This window comes from Panthera tigris, chromosome C1, assembly GCF_018350195.1.
Source record: "Panthera tigris isolate Pti1 chromosome C1, P.tigris_Pti1_mat1.1, whole genome shotgun sequence".
Lineage (NCBI taxonomy): Eukaryota > Metazoa > Chordata > Mammalia > Carnivora > Felidae > Panthera > Panthera tigris.
This window is the reverse complement of record NC_056667.1, coordinates 180,725,697-180,748,336: the sequence shown is the minus strand read 5'-3', so window position 1 is coordinate 180,748,336 and position 22,640 is coordinate 180,725,697. Positions and strand designations below refer to the sequence as shown.

The following is a 22,640-nucleotide window of genomic DNA, read 5'->3' as shown; positions in this document are numbered from 1 at the left end:
AACTTTATGACTTTTTCTGTCTCTTGGTTATCATCAACATCTTCACCACCTCCAGCCTGCCCCCAGCCATAAGCAGTGTATGGCTGTGTTTTTTCTTAAGCTGAGATATAATTCACTTACCCTAAAACTTACCACTTTCATGTGTACATATTAGTGGTTTATAATATATTCACAAGTTTTTGCAATAATCACCACTAATTCCATACCCCCAAAAGAAACCCTTTATCTGTTATCAATCACTCCTGCATTTGCCCTGGCCATCACCAATAGACTTTCTATCTCCATTCTGAATGTTTCATGTAAGTGGAATGATATAATATGTAGCCATTTGTGTTTGGCTTCTTACACTAAGCATAATGTTTTCAAGGTTCATCCATGTTATAGCATATATCAATACTTTATTCCTCCTCGTGGCTAAATAATATTTCATCATATGGATCTAACACATTTTGTTTATCCATTCATCAGTACACATACATTTGTGTTGTTGCTACTTTTTGCCTATTAGGAATAATGCTACGAACGTGTTTTCAGTTCTCTTGGGTATATACCTAGGAGTAGAATTGCTGGGCTGTATAATAACTCTATGTTTAACTTTTTGAGGAACTGCCACAGTGCTTCCTAAAGGGTCAGATTTATGTTCCTACCAACAATGTATGAGGGTTCCAATTCTCCACATCTTTATTGACACTTGTTATTGCCCATCTTTCTGATTATAGTCATCCTAATAGATGTAAAGTTATTATTGTGGTTTTGATTTGCATTTCTCTGATGACTATGTTGAACATTTTTTCATATGCTTATTGTATATATATATATATATATATTTATATATATATATATATACACACACATATCTTGTTTGGATAAATGTCTATTCAAATCATTGCTCTCTTTGTATTGAATGATCTTTTTATTGCTGAATTGTAAGAGCTCTTTATATATTCTTGTTACTGAATCTTCATTGGTTACATGATTTGCAAATTTTTGTCTCTTTATGTGGCGGATCCTTTCACTTTCCTGAGAAGTCCTTTGAGGTACGAATATTTTTCATTTTGATAAAGCCTATTAATTTTTTTATATATTGATCTTGTGTCTTGCAACCTTGCTAAACTTGCTTATTAGCACAAATAGTTTTTTTGTGTGGAACCTTTATATCTTTCTCTATGTAAGGTTGTGCTATCTGGAAATAGAGATAGTTCTACTTCTTCATTTCTCAGAAGCATTTGATTTTTTTCTTCTCCTTGCCAAATTGCTTTGGTTAGAATCTGCAGTACAGGTCTTGCAGCATTTAGTTAGCTATATAGTTTTCCTTTATCAGGTTGAGGAATTTCCCTTTCATTTTTCGTTTCTTGATTGTTTTTATCATGCAATAGGGCAGATTTTACCAAATGTTTTTTCTGCACCTGAGATCGTAATGGGTTTTTCTACTTTATTAATATATTCATTTTAATATATTGAAATAATCTTTCATTCCTGAAATAAGTCCCACTTAGCCGTGGAGTATAATTCTTTTTATGTGCTACTGGATTCCATTTGCGAGTACTTTGTTGAGGATTTTTCTGTGTATATTCAAAAGGAATACTGGTCTTTAGTTTTTTCTTGTGATATCTTTGTCTGGTTTTGGTATAATACTGGCCTCATAGAATGAGGAAGCATTTCTCTCTCTCTCTCCCCCCACTCTCTCTAGGCAGAGTTGGTAAGAATTGTTGTTAATTCTTCTTTAAATGTTCTATAGAACCTACTAGTGAAGCCATCTTTTCCTGGGTCCTGGTCTTTTTATTTTTTTAGAAAATTTTCTGGTTTTTAGCTCAGCCTCTTGTTACAGCTCTATTCATGTTTTCTATTTCTTTTTGAGTTAGTTTCGCAGTTTGTATCTTTCTAGGAATTTGCTAGATTAATTTGTTGGCATATAATTGTTCATTAAATCCATTTGTAGTTTTTAAAAATATCTATAAGGTGAATATTAATGTTCTCTTTTTCACTCCTAATTTTAACAATTTGAGTCTGTCTTTCTTTCTTTCTTTCTTTCTTTTAATTTTGGTCAGTTTAGCTATAGTTTTGTCAATTTTGCTGATCTTTTAAAAAGCCAACTTTTGAGTCTGTTTTGAGTCTCTATTTTTTTAATTCTCTATTTTTTCCACTTAAATCTTTATTTCTTCTTTTCTCCTTGATTTGAGTTTAGTTTCCTCTTCTTTTTCCAGTTTTGAGTGGAATTTTAGGGTATTGAGTTAAGACCTTTTTTAATTAAAACAATTTTTTTTCAACAGTTATTTATTTATTTTTGAGGGACAGAGAGAGACAGAGCATGAGCAGGGGAGGGGCAGAGAGGGAGACAGAGAATCTGAAGCAGGCTCCAGGCCCCGAGCTGTCAGCACAGAGCCCCATGAGGGGCTTAAACTTACAAACCGCGAGATCATGACCTGAGCTGAAGTCGGATGCTCAATTGACTGAGCCACCCAGGCACCCCCTAAAGTTATTTATTTATTTTTTTTGAGAAAGAGAGAAAACGTGAGTGCAGGAGGGGCGGAAGAGAGGGAGGGAGGGGGGGGGGGGAGAGAGAGAGAGAGAGAGAGAGAGAGAGAGAGAGAGAGAGAGAGAGAGAATGAATATCGCAAGCTGGCTCCACACCATCAGTCTGGAGCCCAATGCAGGGCTTGAACCCATGAACCATGAGATCATGACCCAAGCAAAAGTCAGACACTCAACTGCTGAGCCACCCAGGCGCCCCTCCAAGATCTTTTTTTATTTTTTAATGTAGGTGTTGACCACTATAAATTTCCCTCTGGCCATTGCTTTTTTTTCATTCTGTGATTTTTGGTAAAGTTTTCATTTTCATTCATCTCAAATTATTTTCATATTTCCCTTGTGATTTCCTTTTTGATTGGCTGATTCTTTAGGACTATGTTGTTTAATTTCCATGTATCTGTAAATTTCCAGAGTGTCCTTCTGTTACTGATTTAGAATTTGTATGATTTCAATCCTTTTGTATTCTTTGAGACTTAGGACAACCAACTATTTTTTTATCTTCTCTCAGAAGCCTCTTCTGTGTGTACGCCTTTCCCTTTATTCCCATTGCAACTACTCGGGGCAGGCTCTTTTAATCTCCCAGGTAGCCTACAAACTACTGGCACATGAATCTTAACCCCTAATTCATTGCTTACCTTTCATTGACCAAATAAGTCAACATTTCTTAACCTTTTTTAAGGTCTTTTGCAACCTGGACCTAACCTATCTCTTGCATTCTCAGTTCTGAAAAGACTTTCACCTTGGGCCATGCCTGGAGAAACTGTCATGTTAAACAGGATATAACTTCTAAGACTAGTCTGTAACTGTATCTTACCACTGTTAAGTATTCAATGGGTAAAGGCTCTTTGTTCTCCTTTTTAGCCAATTATTGATTTTTATTTTTATGTTTATTTATTATTTTTGAGAGACAGAGAGGGACACACAGAATCTGAAGCGGGCTCCAGGCTCGGAGCTGTCAGCACAGAGCCCGATGCGGAGCTCAAACCCACATATCGTGAGATCGTGACCTGAGCCAAAGTCAGAAGCTTAACTGACTGAGCCACCCGGGCACCCCCAATTATTGATTTTTAAAATAGTTACGTATTTTTTTTATATGTAGGATGGGGATTCTAGGAAAATTTGAAAGTTGTTTAGTTGCCTCCCTCTTAGCATTGCCGTCTTTGCACACGTAATTATATCAAATTGAATCAGAGGTTAAGGAAATTAAACAGAACAAAAGCTTCTTGAATGCCATCACCAAAATATTGTGATTCACACTATTTATGCTACTTCTTATTACTGGAGAAGTTTCTCTTCTGTCCTTCAATATGCAGTCCAAATGACATTTCTTCTGTGAAATCTCTATGGTTACCTCTTGAAAAATTATCTCTCCCATCTGAATACCTCTGATACTTTATTCTGTTAGAATTCCTTCCTTTTATAATATGTATTTATGTGTTTGTCTTTTCCTCCATTAGCCCATAAGTGCTTTGAAGACTGAGTAACAATTTTGTACCAAATGTTTTATACATAATAGGGAGCCTTTGGGACAATGGCTGAAAAATTTTTAGATTTTCTTTTTTTTTTTTTTTAAACTTTTATTTTTTTAAATTTATTTTTGAGACAGAGAGAGACAGAATATGAATGGGGGAGGGTAAGAGAGAGAGGGAGACAGAACCCAAAGCAGACTCCAGGCTCTGAGCTGTCAGCACAGAGCCCGACGCGGGGCTCGAACTCACAGACCTTGAGATCATGACCTGAGCTGAAGTCGGACGCTTAACCGACTGAGCCACCCAGGCGCCCCAAGATTTTCTTTAAAAAAAAAAAAAAAAGACAAACGCTTTATCCAGTGATATAGCCCCAAACTTATTCCATCTCTTGTCTGAACTACTGGAAGTTTCTCAGTCTCCTTTCTTAATCTAGCTTTGCCCTTCACTACTTGGTATTTGCCTCTTGTCCTCTTTATTTATTGCTTAAACAATGACAACTTACCGGAGAATTATCTACCATGGCTTTATTTTGGAGCATGAGGCTGTGGCAACTTCTTGTGTTTAGTTCTCAGGTTGTGCAAAAGTCCTTACAGACTTTCTCCCACTTATTTCTTCCTATTCTAGGAAGAAATCTTTATATTATCTCTATTACAGACAATGAAATGATTCACATATATTAGCCCCACTTATCCACCTATTTTTTTCTTATTATCCTACTTCTACTTCAGGTCGTTTTCTCACAATCTTCCTCATTTCATTTCCATCCTTCAGTGAAATGCCATCTTCATTATAAAACCCTTCTCTGTTACTTACATGGAAAATTATATTTTAATCCTTTGACTTCAAGACTGTCTTTCTGCTATGACACATTGCCTTCATTATTATAAGAGAAAGGATGATGTCATATCTTTTTATATCTCTTGTGACACTGTTCCTAATGCACAATAGATGCTAAACACGTATTTGTTAAAGGAATGAATACATATATTTAATATTTAGATCTCTCTTGGAGCATTCAGGCAACTCCTAAAAATATGTGCACTCTACTTTTAAAAAATCCATTATCTCTTATGAAAGAAATATTAACATTCCTTAATTTTGTAGTGTTAGTGGTTTTATAAATTGGAAACTTGAATTTTTGTTTATAAATTTACTGTTAGCCTTTTATTACAAAGATACATACACATTTGAAACTGTTTTAAATCAGTCATTCTTTCAGGATTTCACGTTGAAGGGAATAAGAACATATACACTTGATTTTATTGGTTTGTCTTGTTTTCAAGTCATTGTGAAAAAGCATAGGAAAAAATTCAACCTATTTGGTTGAACCAAATAACTCTCTTGGTCTAATCAGATATTTACATTTACGTTTAACAAATTCGTTCCCTGAGGAACATTTTAGAGACTGGTAAGGAGTATTTTGTAATATCCAATAGTTTTTATTTCAGTAGTATAGGAATCATGGTTTCAGGAGTTAGACTTCCAGTTTTTTCTTACAGCATCACATTGTTGAGTCATTTTCTATCGGCTATGATGAACATTTCTTTTCCTAGCAAAAGTGAAAGATGCTACTGCTTACATTTCAGAGGGTGGATAATGTCAGTGAGCAATACAGCTCTCTGTGAAGACCTTTGGATGTCCAGAAGTTACTGTTAATGCTTAATGTAAAAGGAGTAATTCACTGAAAGTATTAACTTCTAAAAGTCTTTTGTGCTTTCAAGGTGGTTTCCAGAAGTGCAGAATATTTATTACCAAGGTAATAAAAAAAAGCAATTGCCAACTGGTGACAGCAATGCCAAATTGGAATCTTTTTTCAACTGCGCTGCTACACTTATGACTTTACAGCTTCAGGAACTCACTTTGGTCTCCATGCAGGATTTCACAGACCTAATTGCACGACCACCAGTAAGTATGGTGTAGTTACACCAGTATTCATCTCCTAATTTCTTTTCAAAAGGGAAAAGATAAAAAAAAAATCTACCAGTAGAAGATGAGGAAGTAAATCTTTAGACCACTTACCTGTTGTAAAAAAGTTAGCGTCAACCTGAATATTCAGGATATATGATTCTCATCACATTGCTGCGGATTAGTGAAGAGAAGTGAAAATTCTCATTATTGGGAAATTTGGGTCATGATGGCTGGAGATTTCTGCAAGGAACTCTTTTCTTTCTGGAAGAAGGTCCTGTTAGAATGTGAGCTGGGCCTAAGAATTGAAATGTTCTCTTGGACTCTTTCTTATGTGATTCTAGAGCCCCACTGCTATGCATATCCTCCTTTTTCTGGAACTTTGACACTATAATTGATCTGTAGGCCCAGTGAATACTAGATACCAACAAGTCTAGCTGGAAATTGCTCTTGACCTTTTTAGTAGAGCTCCTTATTGGCTTAATTGTCTAGGGCATAAGAGGAAGGGTGAGTTCCCATGTGTTCTAATTGGGACCAGTGCACTCTTGAGTCTCTCTCAATTCATGTCAATATTCACATACACTTATCAATATTTTTTGCAGGATTCTGTTAGAGCTTTTGAACATCCAGGTTTCATCATGAGGCTGATTCTTGAAAATGACACCATTAAGTTTGAACCTGAGTTCAGTGACTATATAGACATCCTTCTAAATGTGTATGATATCATGATTAAGGCTGTCAGTTTTGTGCCAAGAGTTGAGACCAAATTGTATTCCAAATGGGTAAGTAACAAGGATATTATGATTGTTTGAATTTGCATGATGATATTCACTTCAACCTCTAAAAGCTGTGGACACATATCCTCTGCTTTGCATAATATAAATGGCCTAGTAACATTGACTTATCAGAAAATTTTAATTAAAAAAAAAAAAATTTTCCCATTAGCTGCTCTTACAGTATTCCTAGTTTCTTCCTAGTCTTCCACTAGACTGAGAATTTTCTTAAGGGAAAGTTTTAAGTTGTGACCAGGTTTAAAGCAGTCAGTGAGTATTGGCTGTAGCACACAGGCCATGCCATAGACCTCCATTACACTTTGCTAGCTCTGTAAAACTGTCCCCCAGTCGATGAGACTCTCCTCATATATCTTTTCCCAAAAGTAGTAATGTCTCTGTACTTCCAAATCATAGATTCTACTTCCCTTCTCTCTTTGGCCATTTATTTAGCAAAGCTATGCTGAACTATGACATTTCAAAAGTAGTTACTGCAATCTAGTATATGAAATGAGCGTGTCTAATTCCTTAATTGGAAAGGTTTTCAAGCTTTGTAACTCCAACCAGTAGCTTTCTTGTTTTAGTTTTAAAATAGTTTACAAATATTTCATGTATACAGGAGTCCAAGAGACTATTGTGTAGTTTTAAGTGGTAGTAAAGTTAACCCCTATCTACTTACAATCTAACTAGAGAAATGGAATATTAGTGATACATTTTAGCTCTCCCTGCTCCCCACTGCCCTTCCCTGTTCACATTCTTCTCTTTCTACCTTATTATGGGCTTATAAATGTAAGAACTTCATGCAGGGAAATCCTTGAGGCCTTAATTTAAATTGGTTCCTTTAGAGTTTGCATATTTTACTCTGGAGGCCTCTGCAGACCAAGGACCTTTGTTTGTTTTTTTTTAATGTTTATTTTTGAGAGAGACAGTGTGCGAGCAGCAGAGGGACAAAGAGAGGGAGACACAGAATCCAAAGCAGGCTCCAGGCTCTGAGCTGTCAGCACAAAGCCCCATGCAAGGCTTGAACTCACGAGCTGTGAGATCAAGACCTGAGCCGAAGTCGGTCACTCAACTGACTGAGCCAACCCAGGCGCCCCTTACCAAGGATGATTTTTAACAAAATTCTTGCTGAGAATTTCATGGAAAACACTGGCCGTGTGAATGCTTACCCAAATCTGAGAATAGGCTGGTGGTCATAAATTCTTACGATGGCCATCCTTTTCTTCTCCACTGAAAAACAAGGTCTAACCAGGATATTTTCCTTAATTTTGCCCCCTTATTGAAAGGTCCCATCACCTTTCAGCATTCTGAAATTTTGTGTCACATTTCAGTGTTCTTGGCTTCCCACTGGTGTATCAGTTATGACTTCCCTTCTCGCTCAGGCTTGAGGCTCTGTTTCCTGACAGCTGTTTTCTCACTCCATTCTCCTCCCCTGCACATAAGCCCACTTTGCTGGAGACTCATGAAAGCAAAGCTTAGGCCACCAGCGATCAGCAATCTCCAGGGCAGTTGCTCACTTCTACACACAATTGCCTCTCAATTCACGTGTTCTCTGCCGTTTGGCCCCTAGACTTGCCCTATTATTGCTTCCTTAGCTTCCTTACCTATGTATTGTAAAAGCTAAATTTGGCAATTTTTCCAATATACTTCTATGTTTTGAACTAGACAGTTATTTTCAGGTTATTTATTCCTCATTTTGCCAAAAATAGAAGTCTCTCGAGAAACGTAGTTTACTTTGTCTTTTGTTTAATTTCAGTCTACTGCCTCCTTCTCTGGTCATACACTACCTTTTTTCAAGAATGACTTTTGAGGGAGCTTATGAAACAAATATAACAAGTAAATAAGAATAACAGTAAAACATTGATTTGCGAGCATAATTCATTCCAGAAACATGCTTGTAATCCAAAGCACTTGTATATCAAAGTGAATTTCAAGAACCATTGACTCATTTGTGATCATGTGACATTCAGGATCATGTACTACTTGTATTGCAAGACATCGCTCATTTACCAAGTTAACATTTACTAGAAATGTTCACTCATCTTGCAGAACGCTCACAGAACAAGTCACTCGCAATCCAAGGTTTTACTGTACTAGATGTGCTCAAAGTGGAGAAAAGGATTACCATTATTTGAGTGAATACAGTTGCTATGATTTAATGGTTATAAAATATGGCTCCAGGGGCACCTAGGTGGTATAGTCGGTTAAGCAGCCCACTCTTGGTTTGGGCTCAGGTCATGATCTCATGGTTCATGAGTTGGATCCCTGAGTTGGGCTTTGTACTGACAGTGCAGAGCCTGCTTGGGATTCTCTCTCTGTCTCTCTCAAAATAAGTAAACAAACTTTAAAATAAAATAAAGCTCTAAGTTTCCTGGTTTCTAAAGTGAAGAGGAAAATTGGACACGTTTTCACTAGGATTAAACAGTTAATTTAGACTGCTCAGGTATTTTTCCTGGTATCAGAATTTGAGCGGGAGGTCTTAAATGGGACATTGTACATGAGGTAGTGTTCTGAAATCCTACGTGTCACCATCACCTGGTGACATTTTAAAAATACAAATCCATCATCACCACCTCTTGCCCTAGAGACGTGGATTCAACGTGATAGTTGGTTCTTAGAAATAGTTTGCCAGAATCATCTAGGGATATTTTTCTAGTGATCAGTTAGGTTTGGAAACAAGCAATATAGGTGGTACTTCAAGTAAGATCGTTGAACTTGGTTTCAATGACCTTTGACAACAACTGCAGAAGTGGCACTCATGGAAGAACTTTCATAAGAACTGTTCTTATCACAATCTTTGATAGAAACTGAAGTGAAAATAAAATACACTTTTTTGGGGGCACCTGGGTGGCTCAGTCAGTTAAGCGTCTGACTCTTGGTTTTGGCTTGGGTCATGATCTCATGGTTTGTGAGATCAAGCCCTGCATCAGGCTCCTCGCTGACAGCACGGAGCCTCCTTGGGATTCTGTCTCTCCCTCTCTCTCTGCCCCCCCCCTCCCCCACTAAAATAAATAGTTTGAAAATTTTTTAAATACAATTTTTTCACTAAAGTTCTCAAGAAGCATCTAGTTCTAAACAATAGAATTTCCTAAAATCCCACTAGGGGGCATAGTGGGCAAATGCACTCCAGATACCCGAATAAATTACCCAGTTTTCTAAGGAATCCTTTGATGTTATCAAGTGAATGCTGTAGAATATCCCCTAAAGATCATAGTTTTTGTTGGTTACAGTTAAAAATCTCTTCTTCTGAATGAGAGGTAGAGCATGTATATTTTTAAATGTAACTTGATTCAAGGTAATAAACCATGCAGGCACATTTACTTGCCCTCCTATTTGAAAAGAGGAGACGAGGCTTTGAGATTTGCTTATTAAAAATTGTTATCTGATCCATTATTCCTATGTTAATAGCAGAATGCACATCTTGCAGCTAGGGATTAGTCTGCTCTAGTTGCTGTTCACAGAATCAAAGATCAAAGGTCAATGAATGAGTAAACAATCTTTCTTTGTTCTAGACAGATTACCCCTCAAGGTGAAAAAGTACTGTCATCAAAGAATATGATGATATGACATTGAGCTGGCTTATTTTTTTAAAAATAAAGTACAATGCAAGCAATACCTTCAGAAAGCTAGCATTTACAACTGCACAAATAAAATGTGGACTTGGGTGTTTTTGTATGCTCATATTCTGCGTATATTTTCAAGTGACAGTTCTTTCATCCATTTGGAAAAACAAAACACAACCGGGTAGCCTTGAAGGAAAACAAAAAACTAAATGAAACTTAGATATTTAATATCTTCTGTGATTAGACTGAATATCTTTCTACAGAGATTAGAAAATCAAAAAGACCTTGTGAGGAAAAAATAAAAGACAGGGGCGCCTGGGTGGCTCAGTCGGTTAAGCGTCCCACTTCAGCTCAGGTCACGATCTCGTGTCCATGAGTTCGAGCCCCGCGTCGGGCTCTGGGCTGATGGCTCAGAGCCTGGAGCCTGCTTCCGATTCTGTGTCTCCCTCTCTCTCTGACCCTCCCCCGTTCATGCTCTGTCTCTCTCTGTCTCAAAAATAAATAAACATTAAAAAAAATAATAATAAATAAATAAATAAAAGACAATATGGTACGATTGGCATTTTTGCAAAGATAAATACTATGGCTACCTAAATTTATTTTTCAAAACGAACGTTATTTTTCCCTTTGTTTAGGAAAGTAAGTCTAAACCAACAACCTTGAAGCCGATAATTCTGAATGAAATTATTGAGGCCCACAAAGAAAAGGTGAGGGAGGTGATAATGAGAGAGAGCGTGGCACCTCTGGAGCATCTCAGATGCTATGACAAGTACAACTTTCTGATCACCAGAAAAGCCGAGCAAGATGTTGATGTTTTCCTTGAAGAAAATCATAATTATGAGAAAATAATACAAGAAATTCGCAAGTACCAAAAACTAATAGAGGAAATACAGTACACATCTAGAAAGGTGAATGATCCATTCTTGCACAGCTGTTCTTTGTAACTAACGATCTTTTCCCAATTTCATTAGGATGTGTTTGTAGACCATGCAGTGAAAGAATCAGACCGTTACTCTCAACAGGGAAAATACTGTCTTTCCGTGTGCCAAACATGGCCGAGCCCTGCACAGGGTTCTTGTGCTTATAGGGCTGGAAGTCTAGTATTTCAAGCCTGACTTTTAAGTACTTACATGATGTGAGCCCTCAAAAATTCCAAGAACTTATTTTTTTTTTTTTTGCTGTAATGTTTATAAATCCTTTGGAAAATATGGTAATTATACCAAAATGTGATTGCTTCTGTTTAGTAAGAGACTGGTAATTTAAAATTTTCCTTTGTCCTTTTTTATAGTTTCCACATTTTCCACCCTAAGCACGCATTCCTGTTTTGTATAGAGCAAATATAGCATTTAAATCCCTTACTATCTATAGCATTTAAATCCCTTACTATCTATTTTGCAATAACTCGATTCTCCAAAGTTCTTATATCCATTTGTTGTCCTGAAATAGAATTGGCTTCCAAGGTAGCAAACTCTTGAAGGAGATTTACCCAGAAGATAGTTGTAAAATACAAATGAGCGTTTAGAAAATCCTGCCTGCATCATATTAAAAAAAAAACAAACAAAAAAAAAAACCAAACCACAAAAACTCAATCTTGTTAGATCATGCACACACAAAACCAATATTGTGAGAGAGGCAAAAGTATGGGACTTTTTAATTTCTTTTTATGTTTATTAAGCTTTTAATATTTATCATTGTAGACTATCCGTTTAGGAATGTTTGAAATTCGCTGTGAGGAATTAATCAGAGCTTTGGTGAAGCGAGCAGACATGATTTGTGGAAGACTTATAGCTAAAATGTTCAGAAATCATCAGGAAGTAAATACAAGGTATTTATGTGATATTGATTAGTTTTTTCAGGGGGATGTTAGATAGAACCAATTGTCATTCAAATAAAATTAGGGATTAGAACAGTGTCATCAGTGACCCTCCAAAAAGATAACGCCAAACTTATTTCTACTTGGTTTTGTTATTTTGTGACTATTGTTATTTTTCACCACAAATGCGCCTTCCCAATTGTCTCAGTTAAGGGGGTATTAAAATGTACGTTTTGTTTGTACATGTAAGATGGGTGTTATCTGACTTCACTAAGGTGAACAATAAGTTTGTATAATCAGTATACAAACTGGATTTTCAAAGTAGATTTACCCAGGAGTTGTCATGGCTCCTGATGGATCCTCAAATTTGGAACTTCATCTTACTGTAATTACTCTCTAAAGCTATGATAACTTGTTGTCTTAACTAAAACTTAATTGTTGACTAACCTGAAGATTTTTAGGAAAACTGGCTCATGCTAAATAAACTCACAGAATGTAAAGATATAAAGCAGAATACCTGTTGATTTAAGGCAAGAAGTAGAACTAGTCTTTCAACAACTGGTTTTAGTGTTGCTCTTGGGACCTCTTTTCTGGTATCAGTTACGTGGAAAATCCTCCCCCCATCCCCACCAAATACTCAGAAGTTTTGTAACAATTACAGGATTAGAGGAAAAATTAGATCCTTGAAAAGAATATTCAGGTTGTGTAAAGCCTGAAGGAAGCTTGTATTAGGCACAACAGTAGGTACTTATACTCTAAATGTGAACAAATCTGCTGAAGGAAGTTACAATGTTGTAGAGGAAATAGACCTACAACAAACTGATAAATTACAATAGGACTCGGTAAATATTGTAGTGAGGTACGGAAGTAGAACAGAGAAGGAAATGATGAAATTCTTTCACCGTGGAGGTTGGGGAAGAGAGGAAAATCAAGGGAAAGCTAGTTACAAAGAGGAAGAGAATACGTGAATTCATTCTGAAGGATGAGTAGTAGGAGTCTGCCAGGTGAACAATGTAAGTAAAAGAATTCCAGGTAGAAAAAGGTAACATGTAGAAGGGTGTGAGGTATGAAAATGGCATGGTATATTTTAACAACTAGGACTGATTTGTGTTCCTTTCACAGACACTCTGAGGAAAGAGGACTTGTGTAGAGATTCTCCAGGAACTAGAATCCTGTATTCAGCTGTAAAAGCACCTTTTCTTCTAAAAGTTGTGGAAGAATACTGAAAATGTCTTTTACTTGTAGCTTTTCGTGCTGAGCGAAATATTTATTTTAACTTCATAGCTATTTCCCTGCCTCCAAACTGCCCTCTGAGCTCGTACCAGTTCTACGTTTTCCCTTTTTCTCCTAATACTACCTCTCACCACACTCACTGGATTTACAGAGGATGTACCCGGAATATTAGCGGAGCCATTAGATACGAATGCCTCAACTTCTTGCCTCTACATGTCTCCACTCACCTCTGTATGAACCCCTCATTCTTGTCTCTGCATTTTTCAGAGGGTGAGAGTCTATCACACCACTCAAAGTTCTTTCTTCTCTTTGCCTATGGGCTCAACGTCATTGCCCTCCATCCTTCTGGAGCTGGTTCAGCCAGTCATCCGTCTCCTCTGTATCTCACTTAAATCTCTCCTTTGCTGTGACTTCTGTCTTTCAAACGTAAAATCGTGTTCAAAACCCTCTTTCGTCTTCCACCTCCTCCCCCCCCACCGACTTCAACCCAACCTCATCACCATGTTATTTCTCTCTTTCATCTCATAGCTAATCTTCTTGAAGAAATTTCTACACATTTTACCTGGACTTTTTTAGCTTCCATTACTTTTTTTTTTTTTTTAACCTCACAGTAAGTTCATTATATTGGCCACAACCAAAATGAGTAGGAGATATTTGCGTATCACCAGAGGTTTCTGAACATATAGACCCATTTTAACCATTCCCTGCAAGTAGAGTGAATCACTCTCTTATTTAGTACCACCTTTTTGGTGTTATCTCAACTGAATCTCTGGTAAGGCTCCTAAAATTCTAGATTAGAAGTGATTGTTTATGGTCCTGTCTTTTATATAGTATTATGAACTGCTTGAGAATCATTATTATATCTTCTCTACTTCTCTATCTCTGTCACTTAATATTATAGTTGGGTATGCAATAGATGATCATTAAATGTGTATTGAATGAGTATGGACACAAATTTGCTTTTAATTTTTTAGATATCATACAGATAAGAGCATCTTTATTTTTCATGTAATGGCACATTTAAAAAAAATTTTAGTTAACATACAGTGCAATATTGGTTTTTGGAGTGGAATTCAGTGATTCGTTGCTTACAAACAGCACTCAGTGCTCATCACGACAAGTGCCCTCCTTAATACCCATCACCCATCTAGCCCACCCCCCCAACCACCTTCTTCCATCAACCCTCAGTTTGTTCTCTATCATTAAGAGTCTGTTAGGGCTTGTTTCCTTTTTTTTCCCCTTCTTTTTCTCATTTCTATATGTTCATCTGTTTTCTTTCTTAAATTCCGCATATGAGTGACATCATATGGTATTTGTCTTTCTCTAACTGACTTATTTCACTTAGCATAATACACTCTAGCTCTATCCACATTGTTGCAAATGGGAAGATTTCTTTTTTTTTCTTTTTTTTTTTTGATGACTGAGTAGTATTTGCAATGGCACATTTAAATAGTATATAGGGATGTATTTAGGAATAAAATTGAATTACTTAAGATTAATTTTGTTTGGTGTTTCAGATTATGTGATGAATTTGAGAAGATAGCTGAAAAAGCTCTTAGCACTCCTCCAAATACAGCAGAACTAATGGAAATGAAGGTATTATTTATAAACTTTTTATAGCCGTATGTGTATAAGTTAATTGTTTTTTCCCCAGCTGTTATTGTCAACATGATAATACAATAACAAGTCACTCCAAAAGTTAAGAGGCTTAAAATCATGCATTGTTTTGTTTTGTTATTCTTAGCTCATGAGTCTGAAGTTTGGTGATTCAGGCTGGGTACTCACAAGCCAGTTCTGGTAACGAGTGGGTCACTCACTCAACTGGGTCAGCTAGTTCTCAGTTGGGTTGACTGGTGTAACTCTCTTTGGCAATTTGACTCTGCTCCACTTGTTCCTTACACTCAGGCAGGCTCACTGGGCGTGTACTCAAGGCATCGTGGAGACACAAAAGCAAGTCCAGGTGTCCGTGCTTTTCAAGTTGCTCTGGGTACCACATTAGCTAACATCTCATTGGCCAAAGCAGGTCACATGGCCACAGTCAGCCTGAGAAGACACCACAGGGCAGAGTTTTCACCACTGGGGGAAGTGAAATATTGGAGCTCTTCGTGTGATTGAAATGCCATTGCACTTTCCGTTGAAATTCAAATTTTGATTGAAATCCTCCTCAGTGGAGGAGAGTTTACATCTTGAGAATATTACATCTTAACATATGTTTCTACATTTATTTAGAACTGTAAACCTATCCTTCAATAAAGTATTGTAGTTTTCCTCATACAGGCGTAGCCCATTTCTTATTAAATCTGCCCGTAGCTGTATTTTCATTTTTGTCATTAAGGAAAGCGTTGTAGGGCTGGTGTCCGCTGCAAATTTGCACTTTTACATTTGTTGCGGTGGTGGGGATTTGACTAACAGTTGTCTCCCCAGCTAGTCCAGAAAGTCTCTGAGGGCAGAGCCCCAGTCTGTTGACCCCGTCAGGTGCAGAATTTCCAGCACCTGGCACGATGTCAGGCACCGTAGTAGGTGCCCTAAAATGCTATTCTGAAAGAAGGGAGGATATTATCTGCTTCATCTCTCCCAGAAAACCATAGCATTCTCTGGTTTTCTTTCTTTCTTTCTTTTTTTTTTTTTTTTTAATATTTATTTGTTTTTGAGAGAGAGGGAGGGAGGGAAGGAGAGGGACAGAAAAGTGGAGGGGTAGAGAGAGGGGGAAGACACAGAATCTGAAGCAGACTCCTGGCTCTGAGCTGTCAGCACAGAGCCCGATGTGGGACTGGAACTCACAGACTGAGAGATCATGATCTTAGCCAAAGTCGGACACTTAGCCCACTGAGCCACCTGGGCGCCCCTCTGATTTTCTTTTCTTTTCTTTTTTTTTTTTTTTTTTTATAATTTTTATTCTTTGAGAGAGAGAGACAGACAGATAGAGCACAAGCAGGAGAGGGGCAGAGAGAAAGGGAGATACAGAATCCCAAGCAGGCTCCAGGCTCTGAGCTGTCAGCACAGAGCCCGATGCGGGGCTCAAACTCACAGACCATGAGATCATGACCTGAGCCGAAGTCAGTCACTCAACCGACTGAGCCACCCAGGTGCCCCATGGTTTTCTTTTTTATGTGTTGCCCAGTATTTGCTATTTTTTTCCCCACTGCTGTTGTGAGGAGGTGCTTGGAACCAATGAGAAGTAAACTGTGCTGCAGTCTCCTGTCTTGAACCAAAAGTCTACACTGCTAAGAAGTCTGTACATATTTATGCGAAGCATCTCCACAGCCTCTTTTTTACTTGAGCTGTTCATTAAAATGCCATTTGTAATTTTTATTTTCCTGCAGGCTTATATTCAGAAAGTACAGACGACTGACATGGTTGAATTGGAACAGAGATTGGTGGATTCTAAAAACTGCCTTGCCTTCCTCATCGAGTGCACCAACTTCTCTCCAGCAGACATCAGGCTAAATAATAATGTTTTCCAATGGTATGGAAGAATGGACGAAATTTTTGATGAGCACAGGAAAATCATTAAAGAAAAAACAGAACAATATCAAGAAGGTCTTAAGGTTGGCATCATAGATATTTTAAATTATTTTCATTTTCTGGAAATGTTTAAGTTTTTACCTCTTACGTAGCATTGTCAACTCTGTTTCACGGGGTCACATATGTAAGCTTTCTCATATCATCAATTTTAGTAGAAGATGGTATATATACTGCATCAATATGGTATCCTTTCTTGCTTTTCAAGGGCAAAATCTTCTAATATATTGCTCACAAATGACCATTAATAAAAATAGTGTTTATCTTATACAGCTTATAGCACTCTTTTGAGTTATTTTTACTGTGTAACATCAAAGCTCTTTTGGTGAAGAGCTTCATAGTCACTCAAACTCACCTAATAATTATGCCCAGAGTCTTTGCTCTGACATTCAGTAACTCTTACCATTTTGTGTGTCTTTCATAGAGGATGATTTGGGATGTCCCCTCGTCTACTTGTCCAGCCTCATTTTCTACCTCCTCCACTCCTTGTTCTTGACTTCTCAGCAACCCTGAGCAACTTTTAGGTCCCTGCCTTCCTACACCTCTCCTCTCTTGCACATTGTCTCCATTGGCTCGTGAGCATACAGCTGGCCCACACACGTTCTTGTCTATCTGTGTACCTGATTGACTTTCTCAGAATTCCCCTCAATTAGACCTCAATTCTGCCTCTCTGCTTCCATTACACTTTTAACACATCTCCACTGGACCAAGTACCTGATTGTTTATGTTCTTATCGTCAGGTGCATCTCCCCAGTAGACGGTCAGCTCTTTGACAGCAGGGCTGTTTGATTTGTTCCTTTCCTCCACTTATACCCATGGGCCGGTGCAGCGCCTGACACACTACAACAGTGTGAGCACTCCATAGCTATTGTATCAATAAACGGTTTAGTATTTTCAGTTTCATTTCACAGATGAAGAAACGGAGGTTCCCAAAGTGAAGAGACTTGTGCCTGGTCAGCCAGGAGAGATGTCCTTTGGTAGAAAGTCTAGCCTCTTCCTATCACATTACAGAAAATACAATTAATTCACGGGATCGTTGTTTAGAGAATAATTAATAGGCTTAAACAAAAACCTTTATTTTAACCTGTAGTCTAGGGGCACCTGGGTGGCTCAGTTAGTTGAGCACTCGACTCTTGATTTTGGCTCAGGTCATGATCTTGTTGTTCCTGAGATTGAGCCCTGCGTGCGGGCTCTGTGCTGAGTGTGGAGGCTGCCTGGGATTCTGTCTCTTTCTCTCTGCTCTTCTTCCACTTGAGCTCGCACACGCTTTCTCTCAAAACAAAAAAACAAAACTTAAAAACAACAAAAACAACCTGGAGTCTATATTTCTCTTGCACATTTAGGTCATTTCAGAATTTTCTAAACCTGTAGAAAACATCATGATAGTATTAGACAAAGAAGTTACACTATAATAGATTTTTAGAAAATTGCTAGGTGGCCCAGAATTATCTACACTTTGTTGTAAAGTTTACCATTCTAATGTTTTTTTTAATGTTCATTTATTTTTGAGACAGAGGGAGACAGAGCGCGAGTGGGCGAGGGGCAGAGAGAGAGGGAGACACAGAATCTGAAACAGGCTCCAGGCTCTGAGCCGTCAGCACAGAGCCCGATGCAGGGCTCGAACTCACGAACCGTGAGATCATGACCTGAGCTGAAGTCGGATGCTCAACTGACTGAGCCACCCAAGCGTCCCAAAGTTTACTATTCTGGAAACTACACATAATATTGATGAATTTCATCCTCTCATTTTCCTTCCCCAACTGAGCCAGCGCAGTAAAATTGCCATGAATTAAAGAAGACAGAAATAAGCCTAGATAATCCATAAAATATAAAATCTATTTCTGAATAACCCAGATTTGACTTTGAATATTTTATTAAGAGGTATTTTTTTTAAGAGCCATTTAATTTGGAGTGCCTTACCAGTGACAATTTTGTAATGAGCTTTTCTCATTACACAAAACAAACCTGTTTTATATTGGAAGGCTATAGTTTTTAGGTTTTAAAATCTGGATTTACTTACCTTGTCCTTGCACATTTCCTGTGAAAAAAAGCCCATAGGACAAGGAAAATAACCTTGGAATATTTTGTTTTAGGATTGAAAGTTGAAAAACTACTGAATTCAGAATACAATTAAAGTCTGTCTTTTTCCATTGTTTATAGAAATGCCAGAGATCTCTTTATAGCCCTTAAAAAAGTGGAACTTTCTTTTAACCCCATACTTGATGATTATAAATTAAAAAATTCTTCTAAATCATTTGTTAGCATACATTCTTTAGCATACTAAAGCATAATACCATTGTTTAACACATTCTTATTTTGTTGGTTAGAATTTCTTACATTGATAGTGTAAGTTTAACTTTGTCTAATTTGTCAATTATAGGAATCTCAATCCATTATTTTTAAATCTTGACTGTTAAAAATTCTGCATGTTTTAGATCCCTGCCCTCTTCCAGATCATTCCTTTCTTTACATTTTGCCAGTGATAATAATAATTCTGATAATCCTTATAAATATTTAATTTTTCTTGGGATGCCTAGGGGTTTTGCCTTTAAAAAGTTGTAACAACAAATATTATTTGTACTAGTTACGGTGTGAACGGTTTGTGGAGGAATTGGAGAGTTATGCGAAACAGTCAGAAGAATTTTACTCCTTCGGAGACCTTCAGGATGTACAACGATACCTGAGAAAGGCTCAAACACTGAATGGAAAGTTGGATTTAGCAGCAGACAAGGTATAATTTTAAAATTTTTAAACGGATGAATTAGTTGAAAAGAAAGAGCATTGAGCCTGTACCGTGTATTCGCCTTTTAAAAATAGATTCAAGTATAAGTGTAACTACCTTTACAGAATGATATAAATGGCACAAATATCACTACACTGTACCCCTAAAACTAATATGATACGATAGGTTAACTCTACTGGAATTAAAATTTTAAAAAACAAATGACAAAAATAGATCTTACAGACAAGCTTCAAGGAGAAGCAGCTTTGTTTTTTTCTTTTGATAGTTATAACATTCCAGTGGCCTTCATCTTTTATTTGAGAGATAGTTTTATCTCCATCTGCTTATTTTTAATTTTGTGTCATTTAATCATTTATATTATGTGCTAGCACCTGGTTACTACTTAAGTTTGCCTATCTTCACAGAAGCCAGTGTAGATTTGGTGGCCACGTTTTTAAATTAGGCCCATTATCTTCTCCCATCAAGCCACATTGTTCCCAATATTGCTGTGTCAGAAGGCAGCTTTCTCATCAGAAGAAGCTGGAGGGGGAAAAGTCATACCCTTTGCCAAATAAGATGTTTGAGATTTTTAATTGCATTTTTTATAAAAAGGGGGGAATATGAAAACAGACCATATTATGATGCTTTCCCATTTTTCTTACATTGAAAGATTTTAGTATCAGTTCAGGGAATTAAATAGTTTATAATAGTCACAAATATGTAAACACATGTTAAGAAAAGAGAAACTGTAGTTTTAAAATTCTATAGCCACTGGAATTTTGGGTAACCTGTGTAATTTATATACCTAACTCACACTTTTCGATTCTATACATTTCTCCTCTAAACCACCCATATCCGCACATACTTCACTGCTAAACAAAAAGGAAATTAATGCTTTCTTGGCCTCTTCTTATCCTACACATCTTCAAGACTCGTCTTCTCTATGTAAGCATCTATTCACCATGATCCCTTGCCTCTAAGTTGTAGCGTTGTAGCATTTTCAGTATATACTATTCATTTATATTAAAGAGCTACTAATCCAAGACCTCTTTTCTAACTGCCATATTTTATTGTTGAACAGTTGCAACTGACTCCTGGGAGTTGGTATTTTGCAATATAGTACTTTTTTCCTCTGTTTTCCACAGTACCTGATACAATCCTATACGTATTGAAAATACTTAAATTCTTGTTCGTTAATAAATGATGCTCTATCCTCAATATATCTGGATGGGCAAAGATTTCTTTATATATATTGTTACTATTTTAACTAACCTAACCAGATAGTGTTCTCTGGAAAATGTAGTAAAAAAGAAAGAGAAAACAGAGATTACTGCTCAGTATTTCTGGATTATGGCCAGATTTAAGTTTAACTTTGGGGTTTAGTGAGGGTTTTGGGGTCACATTTGATAAAAATATTTAAAAAATTAATACTGATTATCATTCACTTCCAGAATAATAAATCTAATATCTGTCATTCTAGATTGAGCAATTTAATGCTGAAGAAGAGGCTTTTGGTTGGCTACCATCAATATATCCTCAACGCAAAAAAATCCAAGATGGTTTGAACCCTTATCTTCGTCTTTATGAAACTGCTGTCGAATTTAGCAACAAGTACCGAGGATGGACTGAAGGACCATATCATAAGGTGAATCCAGACCAAGTAGAAATAGATGTTGGAAATTACTGGAGAGGACTGTATAAACTGGAAAAAACCTTCCATGATTCTCCAAATGCATTGGCAATGACAAAAAAAGTAAAAGCAAAGGTGGAAGATTTCAAGCAGCACATTCCTCTCATTCAAGTGATCTGTAATCCTGGTTTGCGCCCCAGGCACTGGGAGGCCATGTCCAATGTTGTTGGTTATCCACTGCAGCCAGCAGATGACTCCACCGTCTTCTCTTTTTTAGACATGAATTTGGAACCATATTTAGATAGATTTGAAGGTATTAGTGAAGCAGCTAGCAAAGAATATTCTCTCGAAAAGGCCATGGACAAGATGACTAATGAGTGGGATGCAATGGAATTTGTCATTCTTCCTTATAGAGAAAGTGGGACATTTATTTTGTCATCAGTTGATGAAATTCAGATGTTGTTGGATGACCACATTATTAAAACACAAACTATGCGAGGATCTCCTTTCATTAAGCCTTACGAAAAACAAATAAGGTAACGTAATATTTATATGACACGTCAATGCTGTTATCAAAATTGTAACTTGTAGGTAATATACAGTTCTTTTTGAAAATCGATTCTGCAGTTCATACTTAATATTTTAAAGAGTAGTTTGTAAGGTTTGATAACCTTCTTTGCTTTTGGAATAGTACTTATTCCTTCGCTATGGTCTATAGTCATAACAAAGGTAGTGGACAATCAGCCTCCAGATATTCATTTTTATTGCCTACAATCTGATCCTATATGTTTGACTCAAAAATCATTTCACATCTATGTATGTAGTTTGTAGAACACATAAACTATGAAATTGAAGATAATGTCATTTTCCAAATATACTAATTAGGTTAGGGTAGATGATCCTTGAAAGTTGATTGTAATTTTCACTCCTGTACAAGATGGATGGCTGGGTAAGTGCAGAAGTATGAATATTATGACTCTAGTCTGGAGTTTCAGGCATCTGACATGGATGATTATATTAAATCCTTGTCCTGTCCATTTTTTAAATTTTTGTGATTTGTATTAAGCAGTTTATATTTTACCTTAAAAATGAGAGTAAATCCTGGGGCACCTGGGTGGCTCAGTTGGTTGAGCATCCAACTCTTGATTTTGGTTCAGGTCATGATCTCATGGTTCATGAGTTTGAGCCCCATGTCAGGCTCTGGGGGATTTTCTTTCTCCCTCTCTCTCTGCCTTCCCCTGCTCATGTGTACATGCTCTCTCTCTCTCTCTCAAAGAAATAAACTTAAAAAATAAAAGTAAATCCAAATCAGACTACCATCTTCAGTGTGAATTTGTATGACAAAGGAAAGCTAACTGCTTGGTAGTATCTGCCTCTGGTTATTAATGAATTATCCTAAACTCGAGTATGCCCTGACTTTGGCCCAGTCACTCTGGTTGCTCTGCCTCCTACCTTACTTGCTCCCAAGTGTTCGTCAAGAGTAA

The 22,640-nt window shown here is 37.1% G+C and overlaps 1 protein-coding gene across 3 annotated transcripts in view; it reads left to right on the top strand.

Moving 5' to 3' along the window:
* Positions 1-22,640, top strand: part of DNAH7 (dynein axonemal heavy chain 7) — a 264,436-nt gene that overhangs the window by 47,023 nt on the left and 194,773 nt on the right. For all 3 annotated transcript variants that reach the window (XM_042994954.1, XM_042994955.1, XM_042994953.1), the window contains 8 exons: positions 5,720-5,903; positions 6,506-6,685; positions 10,872-11,144; positions 11,934-12,061; positions 14,800-14,878; positions 16,606-16,830; positions 19,389-19,535; positions 21,007-21,692. In XM_042994954.1, coding sequence (XP_042850888.1) covers positions 5,720-5,903; positions 6,506-6,685; positions 10,872-11,144; positions 11,934-12,061; positions 14,800-14,878; positions 16,606-16,830; positions 19,389-19,535; positions 21,007-21,692 — 1,902 coding nt within the window. The remainder of the gene's footprint in view (positions 1-5,719; positions 5,904-6,505; positions 6,686-10,871; positions 11,145-11,933; positions 12,062-14,799; positions 14,879-16,605; positions 16,831-19,388; positions 19,536-21,006; positions 21,693-22,640) is intronic.